The following is a 25,478-nucleotide window of genomic DNA, read 5'->3' on the forward strand; positions in this document are numbered from 1 at the left end:
GGTCCTGTCTTCGGCTTCTATTGTTGAAGGGCACCCTTTTAGCTAATTTCAGACCCATTAAAAAAATCTACTTGGTGGTTAGTAACCAGTGGATAAGAGTAGAAAGCCCAAGTGAATAAAGCCATAAATATCTAAGTCCTTGGGATAACAGCCTGTAAAGCTGTCAAAAAGCATTGCTTAAGTGACAAAAGATAGCTTCTGCTAACAAGAAGCTGTAGTGCTATAGGCGCTAATCCATATTCATATATGGAAGGCATATTTTTAGTTCCTTCTGAAAGTCAAGTTGTTTCTGTTAATAATGTTCGTTCTTATGCTAAAAGCAGCTGTTTGCTCCGTCCTTTGAGTGTGTTTGCACTTCAGGTTTCTCAGAGCAGAAAAAATGTTTCATTTTCAGCAGTTAACACTTTTAACATTTATGCAAATCTGTATTTCTTGGAATAAATGTTCAGGTAGGGCAGTTTAAGGAAGTAATGGTTTCAAGTGGCATTAAAAACCCCTTTTAAACAAGTAGGGATGACCATTTGTGTTTCATTGGGAGTTTCTGTGGTTTGGCCTCTTAAAGTTAGTGCAATTCCCTCCTATATGCATTCATAACCATTACTGCTGTGGTCCTTTTTCTTAAGTTAATACTGGGAGAAAGTTTTGAAATGGAGGAATTGCACTGATATTTGTATGCCTTATGCTGTGAACAAGATCAGTCCTATTCCCTTTTTTCTTTTTTTCATTTTTAAAGTGGCTCAAAAGGAAAATGAAGTTTTACTAGTAAATACTCTGCAGCTATGTGATTTATTTTTTTATTTTTACAGTTTTAGCACTTCTTTAAGTATTTTAAATTGAATACGATAGTGTTTGGATTTTTATTAAAGGAATGGATTTTACATAATCTACTGTTGGTGTGGATATTAATAAAGGAAAAAATATTTTTCATGGAAATCTGCAGAAACCAGTAGTCAGCTAGTAATTTTGCTGCAAAAAGCAGAAAGTGAGAGATAAGCCAGATGTCTAACCTGCAGCTGGAAGACTGAAATTAGTTTCCAGAATGGTAATGTTTTTAAAGTTTGCATTGATTTGTGTTCTTTAGCAGTACAGTCTGTATCATGTCATTTCATCAGATTTATTTTACAGCTAAAATCAGAAAATCAGCCAGTAAAAAAAAAAAAAAAAAAAGGGTTCTGCAGAAAATTCAGGCATTACAAATTTTTTTTTAGAGAATTGTTTGGCTTTTTTGAAGTAGTGCCAAGCAGTGCTGCCATATCTTCAAAAAAGTTCCCATCCTGTGAACCATGTTAGAATTGCACTTGTCAGTGAGAAGTCAGAAAGGGATTTTATTCTTCATTGGGTTGGGTTTACCTGCAGAGGGTTGGTTCACATGTATACAATTTGTATATACCCATACAGTCATGTCCAGAATTTATATTTTGACTGTGTTTGTGAGAACTGTGTTCATTCCAGGAGAGCAGATGTCAGTGGTGTTTTTCTCAAACATTCTGTTGCCCAGATAGGCATCTTTCAGTGTGAGAAAAGGCGGTGAAAGGCCGTAAATCTGCCTGTTCATTATGAAAAGCAACAATAGATTGTTTTATGGAGAAAAGGCAACTGTTGGGCTTACTTACCGATGTGCATGAAAACTCTTAAGTTTTGCAATGACTGGATATTACTGCTGTGATTTTTGACAAGGATTTTAGTTCCAGATTAATCTCAAGAGTTATTATACGGGCAAGGAGAGTCAGAGAACTTCCATTAGCCTGGTTAACATGTCACAGTAATGAAGTCATATGAAGTTCAAAGATTAAGCAGGTTTTATTTTCAGTAGTAGATTTTTAGATCATTACTACATAACCTACATTTTCACCAAGCTTTCCATGTGGACACTTCCTGTTTTGTGTTCTCTGTTGGCATTCCCTATACCCATGTACGAGATTTGTTCTTGTCTCATATACTCAGCTGTGTGTGCAAGTAGATACCAACCGCACACTGCAAGCCACCAAGCCTAAGATAACACAAGGAGGTCAGGAGGCAAGAATTCTCAGTGCAATGCTCATAAGCCATAGACAGTGTGGGAAAATCTGTACAGAATTGAGTCTAGATGAAGTAATAGGACTTTCTAAGAAATGTTTTAGAATTTTAGAGGGAAATATGTACTTTTTAAACAGCAGTAGAAAACAGTCCATATAACTGACTGCTTGATAAATAATGTAAACTGATGTTAACAACTCTGTTTTGGATAGAAAACTAGCCTTGGGATAGAAAACTAAATCTGTGGGTTCAGAATAATTTCCCTGTGTAAAATAATGAAGTCTTTCTGGTTTAGTCACAGTTGCAATCCATAGGACCTTACTATGTAAGGAAAATCTTGTGATACTAAGAAATAAAGTTACAGCAAAGAAAAATTATTCTAAACACTCATCTTAAGACTTATTTTCCAAGGATGAGGAAAGAAAACTGATTAGAGTTTTCTGGCGTTTAGCTTGATCTTCTCATGTCTTTCTCTCTCTTTATATTCCACTAAATCATTTTTAATTTGGAAAATGTTGCAACCGCAGTATGGCGAGGACAGAGTAGCCTTAGGTCCATTCTCTTATAAACTCATTTAGGCTTACATGTTGAATAGCCTTCCAAACATGGTATCTTCTTTTTGAGAAACTGACTTTAGTAAAGCCTGTACATGATACAGTGTACATGTATGTTGAGTGCATAGCAATTTGAATAACGTTTGGCTTGCTGGCATCTGGAGATCCGAGAATATTTTCTGTTCAGTAGTTTTTTTCTTCACAGCATGCCTTAAACAGTAGCTAAAAGTAAGAGTTGTAGGCAAAAAAAAATGTTTATTACAATGTTATTTATTTTCTTTTTTTTTTCTTTTTAAGTCTGAACAGCCCAGTCCTGCCAGTTCCAGCTCCAGTTCCAGCTCCAGTTTTACACCATCTCAAAACAGCAGACAACAAGGTACCCAGGAAGGAAAAGAAATTGAAAGAAATGTGTGAAATGAAGGGGCCAATACAAACAACTGATAGCATCTCATTCTCACTTTTCTGTTGACTTTACAGCCTGGTCACTGTTTTGCCTTAGAGACTTTTGCTCAGGTGTTTGCAGATCTGACTGTAAGGGCAGATAAAAAGGGGAGATGATGTGTGTCTATCTGAGAAAACTGCACGAAGGCTATTTGTTCTAAAGCACCAGATGACATGCCAGTCAATTTAAATGCTAAACTCCAAAGAGCTTCTGTTCTTGAGGCTTTCCTTTTGCAGGTTTGTGTCGCGTGGCACCTGTGTGCCATCTGGAGCCCTGCTCAGGCTGGCATTGCTTCCAACGGGAAGTGCATGACTGTGTGTATGTGGATATCCCCCCCAAGGGTCGTGATCTTCCTGTGCTATGGGGAAGTTTTCAGAGCATGCCGGCTTACCTTTGGAAACATGGCAGGGGAAGAATATAGTTAGATTTTAAGTTGACGTTAAGTTTACATTTTGTTTTTTTGGCCAATAATTATGGTTTACTCAGAACTCAGTAAAGAAATGCAATTTTCTTCCCAGAGAGCTTGCCAAAGCAGGTTTTCTATAAATCAGTTGAGATTCATTCTACATGATCTATTAAACTACTTAGTTCCTGCTTGGCAATTTTCCCTGAGCTGTAAGGTTTTACAACTGATACATTCTTAATCAGCTTTTGTTTTGTTCTTTGGATCTGGAAGCATTAAAAAAGCAGCTTTTGACTAATTAATATTGCATCTGTTTTATCCATTTTTATTCCTCAATGGTAGACTTGCTTTTAAGGTTATGAAAATACACTAGTACCTCAGGCAGACAGTTTTTACAAAGGTCTATGTATTATACGTGCCTGTCCTGCTGCCTTTCTGGAGGTGACTGGTACTGATTTTATAACATGTTCTGGACGCATTACTACAGGTGAAAGAAAGCAAGCCTTGAAGTGCACTGTGGTTGATGGCTGATTTCAGGCATTTGATTTCTAACTAAGGCTAAACAAAAACCTATCTCGTTGAAACATTTCTGCACTCATGAAAACCTCATTAGTGGTGTGAGCTGTCATTACAAGCCAACAGATTTGGATACCCGTTCCTGTATTCCTGTTATGTTACCTTCCTTATCCTTATGTTGGGCAATAACAAGTTGATGTGGTGTTTTCTTCTGGGCAAACTGGATCCATCTATTTCTCCTGGGTCATATATATAAGACAAACCACAGACTGTCTTTCAGTTCTGTACCTTCTCAAGCACAAGTGGGAGATTTTCCTTCTGGTGTGAAAAATGTTGAAGTGGTATATGCATCTCCTCTTTCTTGTCAAGTAAATAGTGATTATTGCTTCTTTCTGGGACTTTTTGTTAACTAACAGCATCAGCTGTGCCCAGGTGTTGTGCATTTGTATATAACAAGGGATGAAGCACTTGGCATACTCTAATATATTTGCATTGTATATGTTGTGTTCTGGTCAGAACCCATGCTTTATTCCCTAACTAAATGTTACTTGCAAGGGCCATTGCTCTTTTTCCTTTGTATTCAGAATCAAGTGCTCACTCAAGTGTCAGAAGCACCACAGGATGAACTTTCTTCACCTCTTCTCAGATAAACATTGGGCTAACTGAAGTTTTCTCAAGTTCTTTCGCCCTCAGGGCTTACTCTGAGTTTTCTGTGTTTCCTTGCCAAGAACATTTTCCCTTGGGCAACTCCTAGTTTTCAGTTTCTCCTGAGCCACTCTGACCCTTTAGGAGAGGACTTCTTCTCTAACCTTTAAAAAGACATTGTCATGAAATTTTAAATTAAGTGTTAGCAAGGAGCAGAGTACTAACAGTAACATGGCTACCAAAAAGGCCTAAAACTTAACGCTTTACAGATTGTTAAGGTCTACTGAAGAAGTCAACCAGCTTAGTTACAAAACACCTGTTCAGAGTCGCAGACATGGTCTTCCATTTCATGAAATCACGTCTGAATGTCAGATTGTTGAAGGCCTATAGGGCTGTCTGCCATGGATGCATGTCAGGAGTCCGCGCTCATTTTTCTCCAAGAAGGAAGTATCAGCCTGTTGTGAGCTTGAGATAGGGCTGTCAGATTGTCCCTGAAGATAGCAAGGGAGAAGATAAAATATCCCTCTGCTGTACGTGGAAAAAAGGACATAGGCAAGGATAATGAGTTAGCTCAAACTTGGAAGAGCAGCCTATGTAGAGCATGAGGAGAGTGTGCTGTTTTTCATTTTTCTTCTATTTAAAAATAAAATAAAGGACTGAATGACTTGCAACCTACTGCCAGCATAGCTACCATTTTCCATATTTTTGAGTTATGTGCTGATCTTTTATGCAAGATCTGTTATTCATGTCACACTAAATTTCATTACAAAATTAGTTTTGGGTTGATTTTACCTTCCCTGTCATTGTCCTTTTGTTCTGCTTTTTCATCAAGAGCATGATGATTCTTTCCTTTCATCAATCTTTTTATCTGGTCTTTTCTGTATTTTTTTTCCTGCCTGTACTTTGTGGTGAGGAGACAAATGCATTCTTGTGAGCTGACTTTGGTCAATGGAGTTGAGTAGAACGTCTCTGCTCTTAGTGCAGACAGAGAAAGACTACTGTTTTCAGTAGGACTGCAAAAGTAGTTGTTAGTATCTTCGCCTAGTAAGGAAACTAGCCTTTCTAGGTTAAAGCTAGCCTGTGGAAATACCCATGTGTTTATCTCTTTATCTCTCTTAAAATATGGATTTCTTTTTCATATATTTGTAATTTAATTCTCTTTTCTAACCCTTTACCTCAATTTATTTAGTCCCCTATTTGTTGTTTCTTGTTGGCATGTCTTCCATGCCAAGAGCCAAGCCTGTCAGCAAAAATATTTTGCAAAATGGGCAGATTCTTCCTTCATTCCTGTGCTGATGCCCCTACAAGTGCCCTCTCTCCTCCGTTTCAAAGGAAATATGGTCACTACTCCTATGAAAATCCAAGGAGGGAACCCTTTCCCGAGAGGAAAGAGTTTGGATGGTTAGATAATCAGATGGACTCCAACTTAGCATTTGAAAATGGCTGAGCATGGTCTGCCTGGTACTGAAGCAGAAGCAGAAAACAAAGCACAAATCAGTTGCTTCTGCAGATTAGCAGTGGTTGTACGGACAAGAAGTCTGCCTTATGGACAAGAACTCACCTTTCCTTGTGGCCTGTGCAAGTGTCTGGCCCACCAGAAGTTTTCTGAGTGGCACCATCTGGGCCTGTTGCCACCCAACCTCAAGATGTGCAAATAGATAAAAGAAACCAGGGATCTGAACCTTCCCACACTGCCCAACTTAGGAAATTTCTTGTGCAGCCTTAACGATAAATCATTCTCAACAGTGGCTTTGAAGTCACTTGCACAAAACAGGTCAAAATGCCTGTGACCGGAGTCTTGCCAGGTCTGGAGTAATCCACAGGGCTGCTCTTCCTATCAGGGGAGCACCCTCCCTGTTAGGGGTATGGGCAGGCAGAGGTCTCTCTTCTGTTTTGGCTGTGACCAGGGTTAACTCTCCCTGACTCTTTCCCGTTAACAAATACAGAGTGGTAAAGTTCTCCCTTTGGAGAGCACTGAGGCCTACTTCATTAACATTGGTACTTGATGGTTCCTCGGTTGAGGGTATTAAAGAAACCTGATAGTAACTGTGGATATTGCAGACATCACTGTTGCTTTTGCTAGCAGTTTTGTATCTCAGATGTGCTGAGATTCTTCAGAATTTAATGCCCTGGGGCATCAACTTTGCTTCCTTTGCTCTTCTAAGCTGCTTTTACCCATTGTTCTTTCAAGCAGCGGCAGTTTTCCCAGATATGTTAAATATGTTTTTTTTCTGTAACTGTCTTTTACAGCAAAATTAATTGAGTAAAGTTGAACTAAAATCCTAAACTGAATTTCTTACAGTTTTATGAGCAAGTCGAGCTCCGTGTCTTATATTAATTCTGGAAAAGAGGATGATGATGTGTGGAATCGATGCATTGTCTACATACAAACATTGGCAAAGTGCTTACTTGACCTGAAATTGACCTTGAAATACAGGGAACAGCTAAATTTAAATATATCAAAAATGGGAAGACAAAGACTGCCTTGGCCAGTACAAGTTACAGTCAGAACGATTTATTAGACGCTGCTTCTCAATACATGAATTAACACAACAAATGTACTATTACCAATAGGCCCCTATAGATCTGTACTGGTGTATAATACCCTTTGAGAAAGCAAGAAAAGCTAAAGCCCAGCAATGTGAAAGAATCTTGCTTCTGATAATAACACAGTAATACTACATTTCTCCTAAATTAGAATATGCACAGAGAATGCTTGTCATGACAGTATTTTATTTACTTCAGCTATGTTCCAGGGGGCCAAACCTGCAAACACTTGAACACAAGTCACTTCACTGTCATGAGTAAGTCTATTGAAGCTTACTGCATTGCTCATGTAAGTAAATGATTCATTAATAAGTGCCAGCAGCATAAGCCCCCAGTGTATTACTTCATTTTTTTAATATTTGACACTCCCCTCCCAACACCATGCTGGGAGGGTAACTTTCTGTAATCTGCAAAGTTGAGTGTTTTGCCTTGAACACTGCAAAGTGAACTTCATTTGCGTATTTTATTGTTTCTGTTGTTTCAGGTCCATTGAGGTCTATAATGAAAGATCTGCATTCAGATGATAATGAAGATGAATCAGATGAAGCAGATGAGAATGACAATGATTCTGAATTGGAACGTCCTATAAATACACGAGGAGGGAGCAGGAGTCGCAGGTGAGTGTCTAGTGATTGCAGATAGCCTGGTGGCCAAAACAATTTGCTTGTTACTAATGGGGTGAGTTCTAATGTTCTTAAAGAGTGTTGAGTAGCAAATGGACAGATAATTCAGACTCTTATTTTTAAGGGATGTGCATATAAAAGTGCTTCTCCTAAAAACTGTCAGATATAGCCATTCCCAATATAAACTATTTCTGTTCTAAACCACATGGTTATGATGAGCCACATCCATCTGACTTTCCTTGATTTCATGCCATTGTGACTTCAGGGAGCAGTCATAATTACTCTCTGGCATAAAAGAGATAAAATTAAGTCCTTTAATTGCCAGATGAGCTATTCTGTACATAGTGTATCATTTTCAAGACCTCTCTGCTTACCAGCTTTAGTTTAGGTTGTTAAATAGGATCAGAATCAACCAAGTGGAATTCCAAGCTAGTTTTCCACTGCATATAGTAAATGATAAGTAAAAGTGCAGACAGAAGGTAAAGCAAGTATCAGTTACAGAAACTACTTTTTAAAAATGGTTCAGCTTCCTAGCTGCATCCTCAAGAGGGCATTCCAAAATTCAGCTATTGTTCAGGCAGCTTGAAGCTCTATCTGCATCTTGTTGAAGGTTATGGAAAACCTGAAGCACAGACTCCCTCAAACCTTTTCATAGTGGGTTCTTTGTCTGATCTGAAAGGTTTTGCTTGTTCTACAATTTGTTAGTGCGTAACACCTGAGTGCCTCTATCAGCAACTGCTTAAATGGGAGGGTAGTAGGAAAGTATTAGTGAACATCAGCTGCTTCCCTGGTGCACTTTTGGAGCTGAAATCATAGAGAAAAAGAGCAGGAAGACCAGCAATTTGAGAATTTGTTCACATCCGTAGTTGTGTAACGGATTCTTATGATCAACTTGTTTTAAATTTACAAGTTTTGTTCTAGTTTTTAACAAAACTTAAGGCTAATATTTCTCTCTAGTATATCCTCAATATTTTTTTTTCCTTCTTGTGAGTAAATATTCCCTGTTGTTCCTAAGTAAATGAAGGGTGAGACTGACTAGAATATGAGCTTTTTCACTTGGCCTTTCTTGTGATACTAAGTTTTTAAATTTTAGCCAGGAAAAAGAGTGTTATTTATGACAAGAAACAAAGAACTTTTCAGTGAATCACATTTCCAAGCAGGAAGTACAACTTTTAGAAAGCTTTTAGAAGAGCAGAAAAGTGTCTCTGAAAAACACGTTCCTCCTTTCACATGGCTGAGATACAGACTCACTCCAGAAATGCTAGAAACAGCAGTTTAATTTTCTAAATATTTAATCGTTTCTTTAATGTTAGCTGCTGGTAACTGGGCAGTGTAATTTCAGCCAAGTGAAGGCAGGCAGTCTCGTTCTCTGTGCTACACAGAATTTTTTCCAGAGTGCAGCCCTGCACTACTGAGCAGCACTTTTCCAAGGGACTTTGATTAATGATAGGTTCCTTAGCAAGGGAAGCCAATTCTTGGTGTCCTTTCACAAAGTATAAGCTTGGTTCACCCATGTAAGAAGCTTTTTGACTCACAGTATAAACTCTTGCCTCTGCTTTTCCATAGGGTTAGTCTGAGTGATGGCAGTGACAGTGACAGCAGTTCAGCTTCCTCACCACTACATCATGAAGCAGCGCCACCTTTATTAAAAACCAACAACAACCAGGTAAAGTCAGGATTCATAAATGCAAGCCTGGCATAGGAGCATGTCTTGCAGATGGGGAACTTACGTAACTGATTACTTAAATGAAATTACTTTGAAAATTTACATAAGAGGGTGGGTTGTTTGCTTTTTTTTTTTAGGAGATGGATAAGTATTTGGTTTAGCAAATACTGTAGAGTAAACTATCATTTTTATCAGTATTTACAGAATATGTTCTTTCCATATGTATTAACTTTGTAAGGTAAGCAGTTGCAAGCTGGCTTTACAGCATCGGTTTTACAATTCACACAGTTTTGGGTTTGTGTTAGCAGTAGACACAGTTCAGATTAATAGGCCTTTTTTCAGGAATTTATTCATTATTCTTGTCCTCTTTCCCTCACCAGTGCTTGACTAGAAGATGCAGTATTTTTTACTTTACTAGGAGACATAGGGCTTTACTTCACCAGCAGAAAAAGCACTCATTTTATATCAATAAAAGCTAACTTTTTATTATTATTTTTGAGGTTGGAAAGTAAGGTAGTTCTGTTTTTTAGGGGAAAAAAATAAATAAGCTACAGCTACAAAAAGTGGCAAGGAGCAATCAAAATTAGTTACTTCACCCCCAGTCACCAGTACAGTAATCTCTAACCATAAAAATTAAACGTAAAAGTTGATGTTATTTAAGTAATTGATTGTTGTAATTTACAAAATAGATCATTTTTCTTTTATTTTAGGGAGCTATAATTGACTCCTGGCATCACTTGTGTCATGCAGAGCATAGTCATGTGATATACTGGGTGGCAACAAATGGCTCTTTACAGTATTAACATAGAGTCTATGTAGTTAGTCTATGTTTATTAACAAATTTTTTTAGTTTAGAGGGTGAGCCTTGTGGATGAGTCCTTCCTATATATTCTCCCCAAATTGTTTTGTTTTATTTTATTTTTTTTTGTTTTATTTTGTTTTATTTTATTTATCTCTCCCCTCTCCTCCTCTTCTTAAATAAGGTTTCCAATACAAGCTTACTGACAATGCAAAACTGTATTCATGTCAGTTAAATATTCTGGAGGGAAAACCAGGCAGTAGAGTGTGTGCATAGCGAAAAAGGAGGTTCCATGACCAGAAAGCATTCTTATCTACAACAAATTCTGTAGGCTTTTCTAAGATTACCTGTATATAAGTTTCAAGTTTTTTTAAGGGATTCTTTCTGGAAATAAACAAACCATAAAGTTTAGAGAATATTGCATTTACTGGAGACATAAGCATAAGAAAAATCAAACATCTATCTGTGGCTTGTTGTTTAATGAATACATTTACTTCTAAAGAGGAAATATAATTTTTAAGAAATTGTGAGTCTCAATAAGCAGCAGTCCACTCAGTCACATTTTTCATGTTCCTTTCCATTTCAGTGACCTAACAAGAGGTCTGCCTGCACATTTAGATGCTCTAAACAATAGCAGTGAGCTAGCTAAAACTGAATGTCTCATTATTTTCTGACATTTTTGTAACTGAGCTGCAAATGAAAAATTTAGGGTACATGAAGTATTACAAGAGTTCAAATTATGTGCAGTGTTTCAAGTTTGTGCTTGGTAGCATATTGCTGCTTGCTAGGATGGTGCTTTTGACTGATGAAATCAGGCTTGTGTAGACTAAGTCCATTTGTAGAATTAAGGGGCTAAGAACAAGCTAATATTTCTATATCAGCGTCCTCTGATGTGATTAGTGCTGTATCTCATTTAAAAAAAGAGTGCTTAAGAAGTTCAATTCCACTAACACATCAACGGCACTATAAGAAAGCAGCTTTTTCAAATACAGTGTGTCCTTGCTAAGTTTTTTTCTAAAACAAAGAATTTTCTTTGTTTGAAAACAAGAAAAGCATCTAAAAGCTACTGGATCCATGCCTAGAGGCCTGTTTTTTCAAGACAAGACGTTTTCTTCCACTGGCCTACACTGCAATAACCCCAGGGGTGTTGAATTTGAAGAACTGGGATTTTTCTTCTGAAAAGTTTCCTGTTTTGCTTTCTGGCCATGCATCACTCTTGGCTAAATAAAACTTTAGGTAAGGTTAACTCAGATTTGCAGTTTTCTGTTTGCAGGGAAGTAGCTACCTGTCTGCTATATTTTCATGGTGCTTGTCACCCTGGGAAACGTATATGCAATTTTAGTCATTTATACCAAGGGAAGTAGAAATTGGAAGCAACTTGGAGAAAGCTGTCTGTGAGGGTTCTGGGTAGTCTAGAACACTTGTTTTTGCAGGCCTTATTTCCATTGTTTTATTTGCTGAGTTTTGTACTGTGCTGTGACTGTCCAGGATGATTTTGGAAAAATCAACACGAATTGATGTTGGTCTTATTTACAAGAAAATGTGAAACAAAATCTCCATGGTCTGATATGTATTGTCCTTTGATCACAGAATCATGGAACCTTAGAATGGTTTGGATTGGAAAGGACAGTTACAGATCACCCAATTCCAGCCCCCCTGCCACAGGCAGGGACACCTCCCAGCAGACCAGGCTGCCCAAAGCCCCATCCAGCCTGGCCTTGAACACCTCCAGGGATGGGGCATCCACAGCTTCTCTGGGCAACCTGTGCCAGTGCCTCACCACCCTCTGTATAAAGAATTTCTTCCTAATATCTAATGTGAATGCACCCCTTTTTAGTTTAAAACCATTCTCACTTGTCATATCACTACACTCCCTGTCAGAGTCCCTCTCCTGCTTTTCTTTAGGGCCCCTTTAGGTACTGGAAAGCAGCAATGAGGTATCCCTGGAGCCTTCTCTTCTCCATGCTGAACATTCCCAGCTATCTGTCTTTATTCATAGGAAGGGTTCTCCAGTGCTCTGATCATCTTTGTGGCCCTCCTCTGGACTCACTTGAAGAGGTCCATGTGCTGCGGTCTCCAGAGCTGAATGTAGGACTCCAGGTGCTTTTTAACGAGAGCAGAGTAGAGGTGGAGAATGCCCTCCCTCACCCTGCTGGCCACGCATCTTTTGATGCAGCCGAGGATATGGTTGGCTTTCTGGACTGCAAGCGCACATTGCTGGCTCATGTTGAGCTTCTCATCAACCAACACCCCCAGGTCCTTCTCCTCAGGGCTGCTATAAATATGTTTTCTGCCCAGCAAGTAGTGCTGTTTGGGATTGCCCTGGCCCAAGTGCAGGATCTTGCTGGAAACACTTGATGTTTTTCAGAAGAACTGATGATATTGCAAGTTGGGAATGATGTGGTGTTTACTTTTAACTTCAAAAAATGTATGTTGTGTGTATAGAAATTGAAAGAACAAACAACAATTTTATTTCCCCTAAACACTCCTCATTTGTGTCCTAAAATTTTCACATTAAGCAAGGTGTTCTGCTGCTTGTTGACATGCTCTTTTTAATTGTGCTTCAGTACTGGATGAAGCATTCTTCATTCATAGATGTAGTAAGTGGCTTTGTATTGCATTGAAAGAAGGGTACCATATAAGTGCAAGACAAATTTCTGTCTAGTAATATTTTTCCTAATTATATCTCATGCAGTCATTTCAAAGACTGTTTCAGAATCTCTCTTTCTCTACTGCAGAAGGAAAGAGATAGCCTTGATAAAAAACCTGTAGTAAAAGTATACTGTTTATGTGTTACTTCAAAGGCACTGGAGGGTACTTCAGCATCATATTGTATCTGCAAAATCAGACCTTTTCTTACCAGCATGCAAAAGATACAGAACAGTGTTGAGGAGGCTTTAAATGATGTTAAATTAATTCCTCTTAGGATTGGTAATGTTGATATCACCTCATTCCAGCAACTCAGCATTTTCTGCTTTTTTTCCTGAATAACTTGGGCAGGTTGTATGAATTAAATAATGAGCAGCCCAGTTTGATTATTTTCTCCAGAAGTAATATTCCTTGTGTTATTAACAGATAAAAGAATTCTTCTTATGTAATTGTATCCAATGATGCATTTATTTTTTAATAGATTTTCTTTGTTTTCCAGATTTTAGAAGTGAAAAGTCCAATAAAGCAAAACAAATCTGAGAAACAAATTAAGAATGGAGATTGTGATAAGGTAAATGGCAATGAAATAACAGTAAACTACCCTTAAATGTGATATTAATATGTTTGCTGGAAACAAGCTTAAAATACTGTTTGTTACAGAGTGAAAACCTCAGTCATTAGCATATCTTTGCTTTGGGTTCCTTTAAATGCAGATCATTCTCTGTTTTCCTTTTTTGTTTTTGGAATTGTTTTTTGGGTTTTTTTTGGGGGGTGTGGGGGAGTTGTAATTCTTCCGTGCTATCTAGAAATGTTTTCTATCTCCATGTTGGTGATTTGGCAAATGTCACAAGGTGGGAATCTGCCATGAATTTTCTTATTTTCTTTTTTACCACTTATTTTCTCTACTTTCCACCATGAATTTGCATTGTGCTTTAGATTTGAAGGGATAGTCTTTGAACAGGAATCTTCACAGCTGTAATCCTAGTCAATAAACCCATTGATGAAAACCCTTGTCAAGAATCCTTTCAAAGGACTGTGTATTAGGAAACGGCAGTGTGATTTAACACTTTAACTAGGATGATGTGAAGCGACAGTTACATTTACCACTTAGAAAGGTAATTTTGTTCAAAATCACATCAGCTGGCCATGGATAAGAGCTCTTAAGTCCTTGTGTGAATGAACATAATGTAATTTCCCAGTGTGGACAATCTCCTCTCAAGGTTTATATAGGGCAGTATTTCCTTTGTGCTAACATGAGGTAGGAGACCAGTGTTGAAGTACCTGTTGCTAGATTTTCAGTGGCCTGATTCATGCACTTTTTTTAAATTTCCTAAGCTTGGTGGTGTATTTCTTTGTGTTGAAAAGGAAAAAAATGTTTCTAATGTCTCATGCTAAAGGAGAAAGTTTATACTTTGGAGAAGTGGGACAGGTTTGATACCCCATGACGGAGGAAAGTGGAATTTACCATTGGATTAATCATTCTTGATCTTTCTCCCCTTACGTCTCCTTGTTGACACAGAAAATTAATGATGCAGCTTGAGAGAAAGGGGGATTTGATTGTGAGCCTTTGGTTGCATGTCTTGTGTGGAAAGGTGGAAGATGTTTTTTAAAGATGCCGTTTTGACATCCCAAGTCTGTTACACACCTTTTGCCTCAGCTAAGGTGGAGAGGTTCTCTTCTACAGCAAAGAACCATCTCATTTCCAAAAGGAAAAGGTGGTTGTCCCCTGAACTCCTGTAATTCTTTAAAATATATTTCTGTGCATCTGAAAAATATACTTTGAATGAAGTGGAAGGTTCCTACTAATTACTTCTTTTGTATGAATTGGTTTATTCTGTTAGGGTTTTTGTGTTCTCATATCATACTTGGAGGCAAGCCCAGCTATCCAAGATTATTCTGAATTTCTGACAGAATAACTTTTAATGGTGGCTTAATACTGTTAGCAGTACCTTAAGATTTTCAGTGTCACGAAGTATCTAAGAAAGCCCATAAAAACTTAAATTTGGTTTGTATTAAGCTAAGGAAAGCCAGGCTGTTGAGTAAGAAAATTTAGCTCAAGGAAGATTTAAAATAAAATTTTCTTTTGTATTGTTTTTGAAGACATCTGAAATTTTTGAAATACACAGCTATGACTTAATTAACAAGTTGTTTATGGGGGGGGGAATTTGTTTCTAGGCATATCTCGATGAACTAGTAGAACTCCACAGAAGATTAATGACACTGAGAGAGAGACATGTACTGCAGCAGGTGAGGAGCACTCTCATGAAAAATAACAGTGTGCTCATTGAAGTTGTGAAGTCACATTTATTTTCCCTTTCATCTAAATCTCTCTAATCAGGTTTAATATCCTTTAAGCCTGTATAATCCGTTTACTACCCCTTACACTTTCAGTGCAGCTTAGGGAATTTTTATACAAACTTTAAATTGTGTTGCCACACCAAATGACAAGAGTAAAAAACAAACAAAGACAGAAAAAGAAAGTCTATGAGAAGTTTTTCACCAATTTGTTATTATATTTTTCAACAGATTGAATCACTAATAATGAAAACAGGATGGGAGAATATATACAGCTGTGCACCATAACTTGATAAAAATCTCGTTGCTTTTTGCTGAAAATGGCAGGCATTTTCTCAGACACAATTAAAATGCTTCCTTTGATGGAATTTAAAGTCAAACTCACTTTGGGGAAAACACGTATGGTTGAGTCTTATGAAATCATGCAAGTAGTAAAATAAAAAAATGTACAAATTGAGAAGACTCCAAATGTATTTACATGTTACCCAATAGTAAGAGCTGTCATTCTGTGTTTTGGGTGGCATTGTCAGATACTATTAGATTACAAACTGTGAAGATGAAGCAATAAGCAGTATTAACCATCTGTTCTACAATTACGTCTGTTTTGTTATATTATGTTTTGCACCATTAAGTGCCACTTGTCAACCTGTTATAAAGACGGAAATATGTACCACTTCTAAATGATTGCAATCACTTATCAAATTTCTCAGCACTTGGATAAGTGTGTTTAAATTTTTTTTGTAAGCCTCAGCATTAATCTCTGAGTGTTTATTAGTCCAGGGTTAATATTGTGTGTAAAGATCAGAAAACAACTCACAGGGCAGTGAAAAGGAAGATCATGGTTATGAATATTCTTAGTTAAAGAGGGATCCTGATGGCTGTGTTAGATTTCATGCTATGAAATACAATGATACATATTTGTTATCCTTATTAAATGTACTGTAGTTTCACAAGTTCACTTTTTCATTAGTACAAATTAGTACTTTTTTTCACCAAAGCACACTTGCAGAATGGCACGTTTTTATCTATATTGGGAAATAACTGCATGAAAGTAAAATGTAGGAATTACAGCACCCTGTCCACTTTACATTAGTCATTAATTCTTATAGTTTTTACATAAAAAGTGAAACTGAAAAGCCACCACACTGTAAATTCATAGAATCATTAAGGTTGGACAAGGCCTCCAGGATCATCTGGTCCAATCATCCCCTTACCCCCAATGTCACCCACTAAACCACGTCCCTAAGCACCACGTCCAACCTTTCCTTGAACACCCCCAGGGACAGTGACTCCACCACCTCCCTGGGCAACCTGTTCCAATGCCTGACTGCTCTTTCTGAGAAGAAATGTCTCCTCATTTCCAACCTGAGCCTCCCCTGGCACAACTTGAGGCCATTCCCTCTAGTCCTATCACTAGTTATCTGCAAGAAGAGGCCAACCCCCAGCTCCCCACAGCTTCCTTTCAGGTAGTTGCAGAGAGCAACAAGGTCTCCCCTGAGCCTTCTCTTCTCCAGACTAAACAACCCCAGTTCCCTCAGCTGCTCCTCACAGGACTTGTGTTCCAGGCCCTTCACCAGCTTCGTAGCCCTTCTCTGGACACGTTCCAGGGCCTCAGTGTCCTTCTTGTAGTGAGGGGCCCAAAACTGAACACAGTACTCAATGTGCAGCCTGGCCAGAGCAGAGTACAGGGGAACGATCACCTCCCCAGTCCTGCTGGCTACATTTGCTTCCTAAGCAAATATTTCACCAGTTTTCCAAGGCATAATTTGTGATTTGTTTCATTTGACACAGCAGAGCACAGAGGTGTCTATGCATAGAACATAGGTGGCTACAAGAGCAATTTTGAAAACCATCTTCAGGTTCATATAGAGTTGGTGTTGTCGTGTTTTGGGGAGCTGTTCTTGCAAATTATTTCCCTCAGTTTGGAGTGCATGTAAGCTGTCGATGCACCTCTGTGAAAGTTTCTGGCTTAATGGCCAGATTATGCACTCCAGGACAGTGGTGCAGTACTCTACTGACACAGTCGGCAGATGTCTTATATTGGCTGCAGAGCGCTACTAGAATTCAATGGAAGAGCCATGTTACTTACCATTTGTCTGTTAGCCTTTACAGTCGCGCTTACACTAGCTAATGGTTTTTGCTGTTACAAAACAAATAACACTGTAATAAAAGCAGTTTGGTTTTAAAGCCTTTAATCCCTTAATATTGTGCAATTCTCTAGTTCGTATGATTTTGTCAGTTCACAGAAATACATTCACAATACTGAACAACTGGTGCTTCTCTGCTTTACAAATAATGTGTCATGCCATTTTAAATGTCCTTATTGCTTTAAAGCTATGTAGTTAATGTAAAATATTTCCAGCGAATATATGGAAAGAGTACATAATTGATAACATGTTTAGGAATGACTTGTAGACCAAAAGGTACGAATCCATAGAGACTAGTGAAAAGGACAGGAAAGCAAGGGATAAAACTTGAGAAGGGTGATGGCTTTCATGAGCCAATGGAAAGAGTGCAGAAATGTGCAACAGAGAGCTCTAAATAGCTGCAAGAGGTTTTAAAGGTGATTGTGATGTTGAAATGGAGTGGCAGCAGAGGTCTGTGTTCCTGAGCAATGTTTGTCATCTCTTCAGTTTATGTTGGAGCAAGTAATAATCTCTTGTACATGTCAAAGTCTTAACTGCACATTTTTAAGGAGTTTTTACAGAAGCATGTTGCATGAGAAGAATGAAGGTATAGATCAGGGTTGTAAGGAATGGTGATGTCAAAGAGCTTGAACTAGTACCTGAGCTGCTGAGGGATGTGAAAAGGAAAGGATGGTTTTTCAGTCTCAGTTGTTACCAAGTCTATAGGCAATGACAGCAGTTAGGAATGCAGCTGAGTTGGAAATGACAATAATGCATCTGTTTGAGAATGTGGCTTTTGCCCAGGAGAGGCGTTTCTCCCTGAGATGCTTCGTTAAAGGAAGCTCAAATAAATCCACCCAAAGAAGGAGAAGATAGGAAAGGTGTGGTACTGAGCTTGCAAGTGCCTGGATCTGTAGCTAAGTTATCCTGAAGTATAATTATACCTAAAGATATATAAGAATTATTCAAGAGGGAGAAGGCAGGTGGAAAAGAACATTTAACCAAGAAATGAGTCCTGTGAGACAATCCTGAGCATCTTGATCTAAATGTTGGACCATTTAGACGAATGCTGGACCATTGGCTAGACAGCAGTTGGTCTGAAGTTACATTTTAAAAAGCAATCTCCCTGACCTCTTTCACTGTAAAGAAATGGTTTACAGCGATAAGGCATCTTCTTTTCCCTCTGTGATTTGCAGTGAAATAGTAGGGATATTTAAGTCTGAAATGAGATGTTAATGCTGCATGTCCCCTATGTTCAAATTTGGCTGTCTGAAGCTGGGTTCCTAAATCTGTGGTTTTGGTGTAGATGGTGTTATCGTGACCCCGTGAAAGACAACAAGATTTCTGGTAGACTTTGCCTTTTATTTTGAAGTATCAGAAGGTATATTTTCATCTGCTGAAAAACCTCCTTAAAGCCAGCGTACTAGACAGCACAGGCGTAAGGAAGAAATTGAGAGTGTGCAGCACTGCTGAAAATTACATTGCTCATGTCTACAAGGTACTTAAATTCAGATGGCAACTATCTTCTGAAAATTTTCTGCAAGGGGCAGCTTACAGGTCTGGAAACTATCAAATGGCCTAAAACCCTCCATAAACTGAAAAATGACTATGTCATTAGTTGCACTTCAGCTTCCTTAAACATACACACTCATTTGCTTGTTTAAAGGCAGATAAATAGTTGTACTATGATGGATAATGATGAAACTGAGCTGGAGAGACATTATGTAAACAGAGATGTACATTACAGCAGAAAAGCAAAGTTTACTATAGCAGGAACAAATGAGATATTTTTGTACTTTGCAGCCTGAGCTCTCTGTATAAAACATTTTAATGCTGTGTTTTTAACATTTTAACTGTCAGACTTCCTGGCAGCTAATCTCAACCTTTTTTTCTTTTTCAAGTATTTCTGAATAGCATGAGGATGTGAATGCTAATACTGTAAGTCATGAATTCCTCATTGACAGGCATACAGGCAGATGTTTTTCATTGAGCCGTCTGGGTTTATCTTGATATATTTTTGTACATCCATTAAAACTTTGGAAGTTCATTTCAATCTGGTTTACTATGGTTTCAGTCTGGTACCCTGACACAGTGGCTATATTTCTTGAGGGCAGGATGAGGGGCATGTTAAAAATATTTGTTTTCTTTGGTCTAGGGCTTAAAAGCCCAAATCAGAACCTGAAAAATAAAAGTGCTTATCAGTTGTTGTTTTTAATGTACAGTGCTGCTTAAAAATACATGTGGTAACACATTTGTGTAATCTTTGTTCTTCAAATCAGGTATATTGCTGTGAGGGTTGTATTCTTGAGAGGCGGCATTCTTCCACTGTAACTAACACAAAGAAGCATTAGACAGAATTGTTCAGTTCATTCTTCCTGGCCACAGCTTCTGTGAACTTCTTGTACAGCTAGTTATTTATCACACGGTGGATATTCGAGGACTGTCTATGATTAGGTTTCTAGCGTTAGGAGTTGGATTGACTCCTTATCTTCTCTCTTTGATGAGGCTCAATAGAAATGAGAATGAAAATGAGAATGATAAATAGCACATTGAAATTTCCTTCTAATAACAATCAGTTGTATTCCATTTGAATTTTTCTCTTGTATTGGTTGCAGGACAGTAGGAGATGAAAAAGCGTTACAAAAATCAACAAATCAATAAGTGGACAAATGAAGTACACAATTTTAGAGTAAAAATTCCCATATGGAAAAAAATTAAAGCCAAGAGGCACAGATTTAAATGAAGTGTCAATAAGAGGAGGATCGTTCCTAAGTACTTTCAGAATTTTGGACAGCTGCAAAGCAAATTAAACATAGATTTTGCTTTTATTTTTTTCCAACCTGTGGAAAGTCGAAAACAGGATGTGATGGGAAAAGGGGATTTTTACTGTAACAGGCATTCACCTCGTAATATTTCTCATTTCCATTCCATTTAATCCACCCTGGGCTGTGTCATTCCATGCCTGGCAATGTACATGAAGTTATTTCATTATCACCGACGTAATCTTTTCTTCTGTGGTCTAAACAGAAAAAAACATCTGCTTATATAATGAAATGGGGAGAGGGAAATCTTAAAACATTTAGTGTAAATTCATTGTTCTTTTACAAGTTGGTGTATTTCTAGCAGATTTGTCATTTTAAGGTATGTTCTGTCAACCATATGTAAATAGGTATCTCTTTCAGCTGTGGGAAAGGAAATAGAGCAATAAAGCTCAGTATTAAAGAGCAGTGTTTCAGTGGATGTGTGTCTGGAAGGCCTAGAACTGTGTGGGTTTCAAACTGAGGGGTGCAAATATGACATTGAGCCTATCCAGAGGGCCTTAAAAAAGATGGCTGGAAAGACAGAGCAGAAGAGCAGTGTTCTGTCAGTCCATGTCATTACCAAGAGGCCCACTTTAGGATGGGGTGGGTTGCCTTTCCATGTGCTCACTTTGAATATCTGTCTTTTGGAATGAAGAAACACATAGGAGATCCATAGCCATAGTGTGTTGGCACTGTGCTAGCCCTGTGACAAGTTATGCTTTGGCTTTCCAAGATACTTTATAGGTATTTTAGGTAGATGCACATCCTAGCACTTACATGTATGTGGAGTTACTTACTACAGAAACTCAGTGTTGAACGTAAGTACTCTTTAAAAATACAGACTACAATTCAGAGAGTACAGAATGTCAAAACAGTAGAAAGGCACTACTTGGATGTGTACTGTTGATATCACAGAATCACAGACTGGTTGAGGTTGGAAGGAACTGTTGGAGGTCATCTTGTCACTGCTATAGCAGGGCCGCCTAGAGCCAGTTGCGCAGGATCATGTCCAGATGACTTAAATGTCATAAAGGACAGAGAAGCCAAAACCTCTGTGGGCAACTTGTGCCAGTATTCAGTCATCTTCACAAAGAAAAAAAGTGTTTTCTGAAGTTCAGAGGGAACCTCCTGTGTTCCAGTTTGTGCCTATTGTCTCTTGTCCTGTCACATGGCACCACTGAAAAGAGCCTGGCTCCATATTCTTCACACCCTCCACTGAGGTATTTATATACATCGGTAAGATCCCCGCTGACCCCGTTCTCCTCCAGGCTGAACAATCCCAGCTCTCTCAGCCATTCCGTGTAGGAGAGGTGCTCCAGTCCCTGTTCTTCACAAGGACTCCTTACAGCTCTTCTGCTTCTTGTTTGAATGAAAGCTGTGATTGTAGATTGAGTAGTCACTAAAGGAAATGGTCTTACTTCATTAATATGAGTCTTTCACGTGTGATTTGTCTTTGTTTGTTTTTTAATGATTTTTAAGTCTGTTATTCAAGAACAAAATGCTAGTACATGAACTAATGATAGGTTTGAGAGCTCTTGCGTAAATTTTTTGTTGTTTTAGACTAGATTTTGTAAGGATTTCTTTCTCTTGCTTGCAGAAAGGCTTATGTCAGTTATTTTGCTGCCTTGTTTGGCAGCTATGCACACAGTAGATAGTCCAGAGAGACTTATCTGGTTTGTTTGTTGTTAGGGTGGTTCATTGTTGCTGTGTTTGGTTGGGGTTGAGGGATTTTTTGGATTTTGTATTAAAAGACAGACTTAGAAAATATGCAGATTTTCTTCTAACATTTGAAAAATATATTCTCAATGGTAATGTTTTCTGGAACAGCAGATGGGTAGGCTGGTGTTACAGTTGATGATGGTCTGAAAAAAAAGACAAGGTACTGTAGTCTGGACCATAGTTCTGTGTCAGAAAGACGGTGATAAGGATCAAGGTTCGATTTGCAAGTGTTGGTGAAGTGGGTTTGTTCTATGCCTTTACTGTGATACTTAGAGGCATGTTAATAGATACAGTGGATGTCTGATACAACTAAAATGTTCAACTGCATCTTTTCTTTCCTTTCAGATAGTAAATCTTATAGAAGAAACTGGACACTTTCATATCACAAATACAACCTTTGACTTTGATCTTTGCTCACTGGACAAAACCACAGTCCGTAAACTACAGAGTTATCTGGAAACATCTGGAACTTCATGAGAATTGAGCATCTGGCTGTATCAAAGACTGTTCTCTAAATGAAACATTCAGAATGATGCAACCGAAATGGGGGAAAAACAAAGCAACCCTCTTCAGCTTTATTTTTCCTTAAAGCCAGTCATCATCTCTTGATGAAGGAGAGGAAAAGTGACAAGACTCAGAGGACTGCTCTTCTCAACAAGAAAATGCTCCGGAAGAGTTTGCCTGGATAGCCTTGAAAAACAAACACAAAAACAAACAAACAAAAAACCTTGGTCTTAATGAATGTGTATGGTATCATGTATCTCTCTGTGGTGTTCCAGTCCACAAGATGAATGCATGTTCAACACACTGCCTTATTACATTACTGATCTATTTATTATTGCATACATGTATTCCAGTCATTGAGTCACTGAATGACACTACTAGATGTTGCAAGTAGTGGAATCCCATGTATGCTCTTTTGATTCAGTCCCATCAAAAGCCTAGTAACCTTATTCATGTTCAATTGTCACTTCTTGCTGACTTTCTGTAGTCACTGAAAACACTACAGTCTTGTTTTCCACTCCTTCACTTCCAAGAATCAAGATACAAAGTGGGGGACCAAACAGTGGTCCTGTATTTTGTTTCCGCTGTCACAGTGGGCCAGACCACAGCAGGCTGGACTGCAGGTCCTAGGCTCTATCCATTTATTGATCCTGACCATGGTAGAAAATGCACCAAATAGGAACATGACTTGCTATCTAGCCTTAGCGAATAAACCAGTAGGACTTCTAACAAAAAGATGTTATGTATACTGTCCTGAATCCAGCATCTTTTGCAGTCTGCATTCTTGTGTCTGTTTTAATGTTATAAAGTTAAATATATATGAGTGAAGGTGTACTGCAGGATCATCATAAAAGAAGAAATACTGGTCCTGTCTTCTAAGGAAATGTTGTAGAAAATTCTTAATTTGGAGCTATTTATTACTATGAGTTTCTGCACTCCTTTGCTGCCAGTGTGTGACTTATACCATAAAACTATTGGCATAACATTTTTGTTTGTTCATGTAGTATATGGTCTGTTTAGACTGTTTTGTTTTGTTTTTTGTTTTGTTGGCTTTTTTTGTTTGTTTGTTTTACAACTGCTAAATTAAAACTTTTTATTTGAAGAGAAAAAAATTGGTTGTTATACAGTTACATGTTGGAATAAATACATATATGATATATATGTGTGTGTATACATGCACATATTCACACATATATATACACACACATCTGCTACACTTTCCATATTTTAGTATCTGTTCAATAACCTGCTTGTGCTTCCAGAAGGATTTCCTGACTATCAAAATTCTTTCATACTATCTTTTATTCCTTAAAATTGGAATCCTTGTTCATGCATGATCTAATGAGAGGACCTGTTCTTGGTTTCACGTTGAAGATTGGTGCTGTCATATTGCTGATAGTTTCTTGATGAAGCCATCACCTTTCTATTTACCTTCCAAGGTAAAAAAAAGTCCCCAGTGAAAAGAGAAAAGAATTAAAACCCAAATGAACAAACAAAAAATCATACTTCTGGATGCAAAATTTTATTCAGGTTTACCAGTCTTAAAAATATATCTTGTTTCTGGACAGGCCAGTATATGTCATGTATATGCTTTTATGCCACATGTAGTCTGTATATCTAGAGTTGAACAGTAGTGTCTGTATCATATATTGTTTCATGCACACAGTTTGTGCAGCACTGTAATACTAAATTCCTATTGGGGTTATTTCTTATTCAGATGGTAGATCTTCATACTGTTTCTTTAAGTCCAAAGAAAATTTTACACTTCTCTGTTTTTGAGAGGGTGAGTTGGGGATTGGGTTGGGGGACTATTTTCATATTTAAAATGTTGTTTGACCACACTCTGCAGGAAGACCTTCTCAGGCTTCCAAAGAACAAGTGTACTTTTTCAGTAATGTTATGACTCTTATTGACGATTGGCATGAAGCATACTTGAAGCATTATGTTGTTAAGTCCATGTCTTAATGTGCAATTGTTGGAGGGGGATGGGGATCGTCTTAAAGTTACTTTTGGCATAAGACAGGTGATGGTGGGGAGGAGGAAGGGGTGCATGTGAGGGGGATTAACTTCAATTTTTATTGATATTTTATATGAAAATGTTTGGAAATCTAAAAGCAACCTTAAAAGCCTTTGGTCTACTAGTGCGTGTTCAACTTCCTATGTTTTAGTTACACAACATACATGTGGAATTTTGTCAGTTTTGACTTTTCTAACTAAGTTTTTTGGTAACAACTCCTTCAGTCTCAGGAGGGGGAAGGATCCCATGATACTGCTAGTATGAATATTGCACTGTCTTATTAGAAATGGCAAAATGTATGATTTTACTGTTAAAATAATGGATAATCTTTATTGTTCATTGAGAACAGGGGTGGAAGAAAGCAGAAAGTAGGAAAACAAGCATAAAAGAGATGACAGCAGTTGCAGTGTCAAATTACTAATGACTTTATTGCGAATCATGGAGCATCCTTAAACTCTAATTTTGTAATTCATTAAGGTTGGGAGAAGGAAGAAAATAGACTGAAGAGTTGTGTGTATGTGTGCCTGTGTGCATGTTGAGTTTTCCACAAAATTCTAATAGAATAAGAGTTACCAAATGTTGATTTCAATTTAAAAAATACATTAGCTATTTTCATCTAATTTTGTATACCGAAACAAAATAAATCATTGTTAAATTGATTTCAAACAGTCATATTTCTCTCAAAGAAATTGTAATAAGATACCCTACCAAGTTTTTCAACATATAAAATCATTGATGTTTTGGGACTGGTTAAAATGTTTCAGCAATAAATGTTTTGGAGTTGTATGTAGCGCCAAGCTATTTAAACAAACTTCTGTGTGAGAATTTGGGCTAAAGTGACCAGACAGAGGTTAGTAGTGAGTTGCAATACATAAAAGATATTTTTTTTTTTTCTGTGCAAGTGAGTCACTGCTACTAGAATAGCATTTGTATCCAGCATTAAAGACAGTTTTCTTTCTTGCCACTAACTCTTCACTTTAGGAACTGGATATACATTGTGGAGGCAAATTTTAGGATCTTTCTAGAAGTCTGGATGCACTGAGAGGCTTTACAAGATACTCAGAATCTAAATTTGAAAGATATCTTAGTCCACAGTAAAGAGAGCAAGAAAGGGTGTACTCTGAGAGTCTTCCAAGGTTAAACAAAACCTGTGCTT

General features: G+C 37.8%; 1 protein-coding gene across 6 annotated transcripts in view; it reads left to right on the plus strand.

Annotated features, from left to right (window-relative positions):
- MLLT3 (MLLT3 super elongation complex subunit) overlaps positions 1-25,106 on the plus strand; it is a 140,024-nt gene extending 114,918 nt beyond the window's left edge. For 2 of the 6 annotated variants that reach the window (XM_083817976.1, XM_083817972.1), the window contains 6 exons: positions 2,868-2,946; positions 7,608-7,740; positions 9,313-9,412; positions 13,342-13,431; positions 15,036-15,107; positions 22,147-25,106. In XM_083817976.1, coding sequence (XP_083674102.1) covers positions 2,868-2,946; positions 7,608-7,740; positions 9,313-9,412; positions 13,342-13,431; positions 15,036-15,107; positions 22,147-22,278 — 606 coding nt within the window. In that variant the 3' untranslated portion in view covers positions 22,279-25,106. Of the gene's footprint in view, positions 1-2,867; positions 2,947-7,607; positions 7,741-9,312; positions 9,413-12,210; positions 13,299-13,341; positions 13,432-15,035; positions 15,108-22,146 lie in introns of those variants that run through there. The other 4 variants (XM_083817973.1, XM_083817974.1, XM_083817975.1 and 1 more) reach the window with 4 other exon arrangements.
- Positions 25,107-25,478: the final 372 nt, after the last annotated feature.

Source organism: Anser anser (assembly GCF_964211835.1).
Source record: "Anser anser genome assembly, chromosome: Z".
Lineage (NCBI taxonomy): Eukaryota > Metazoa > Chordata > Aves > Anseriformes > Anatidae > Anser > Anser anser.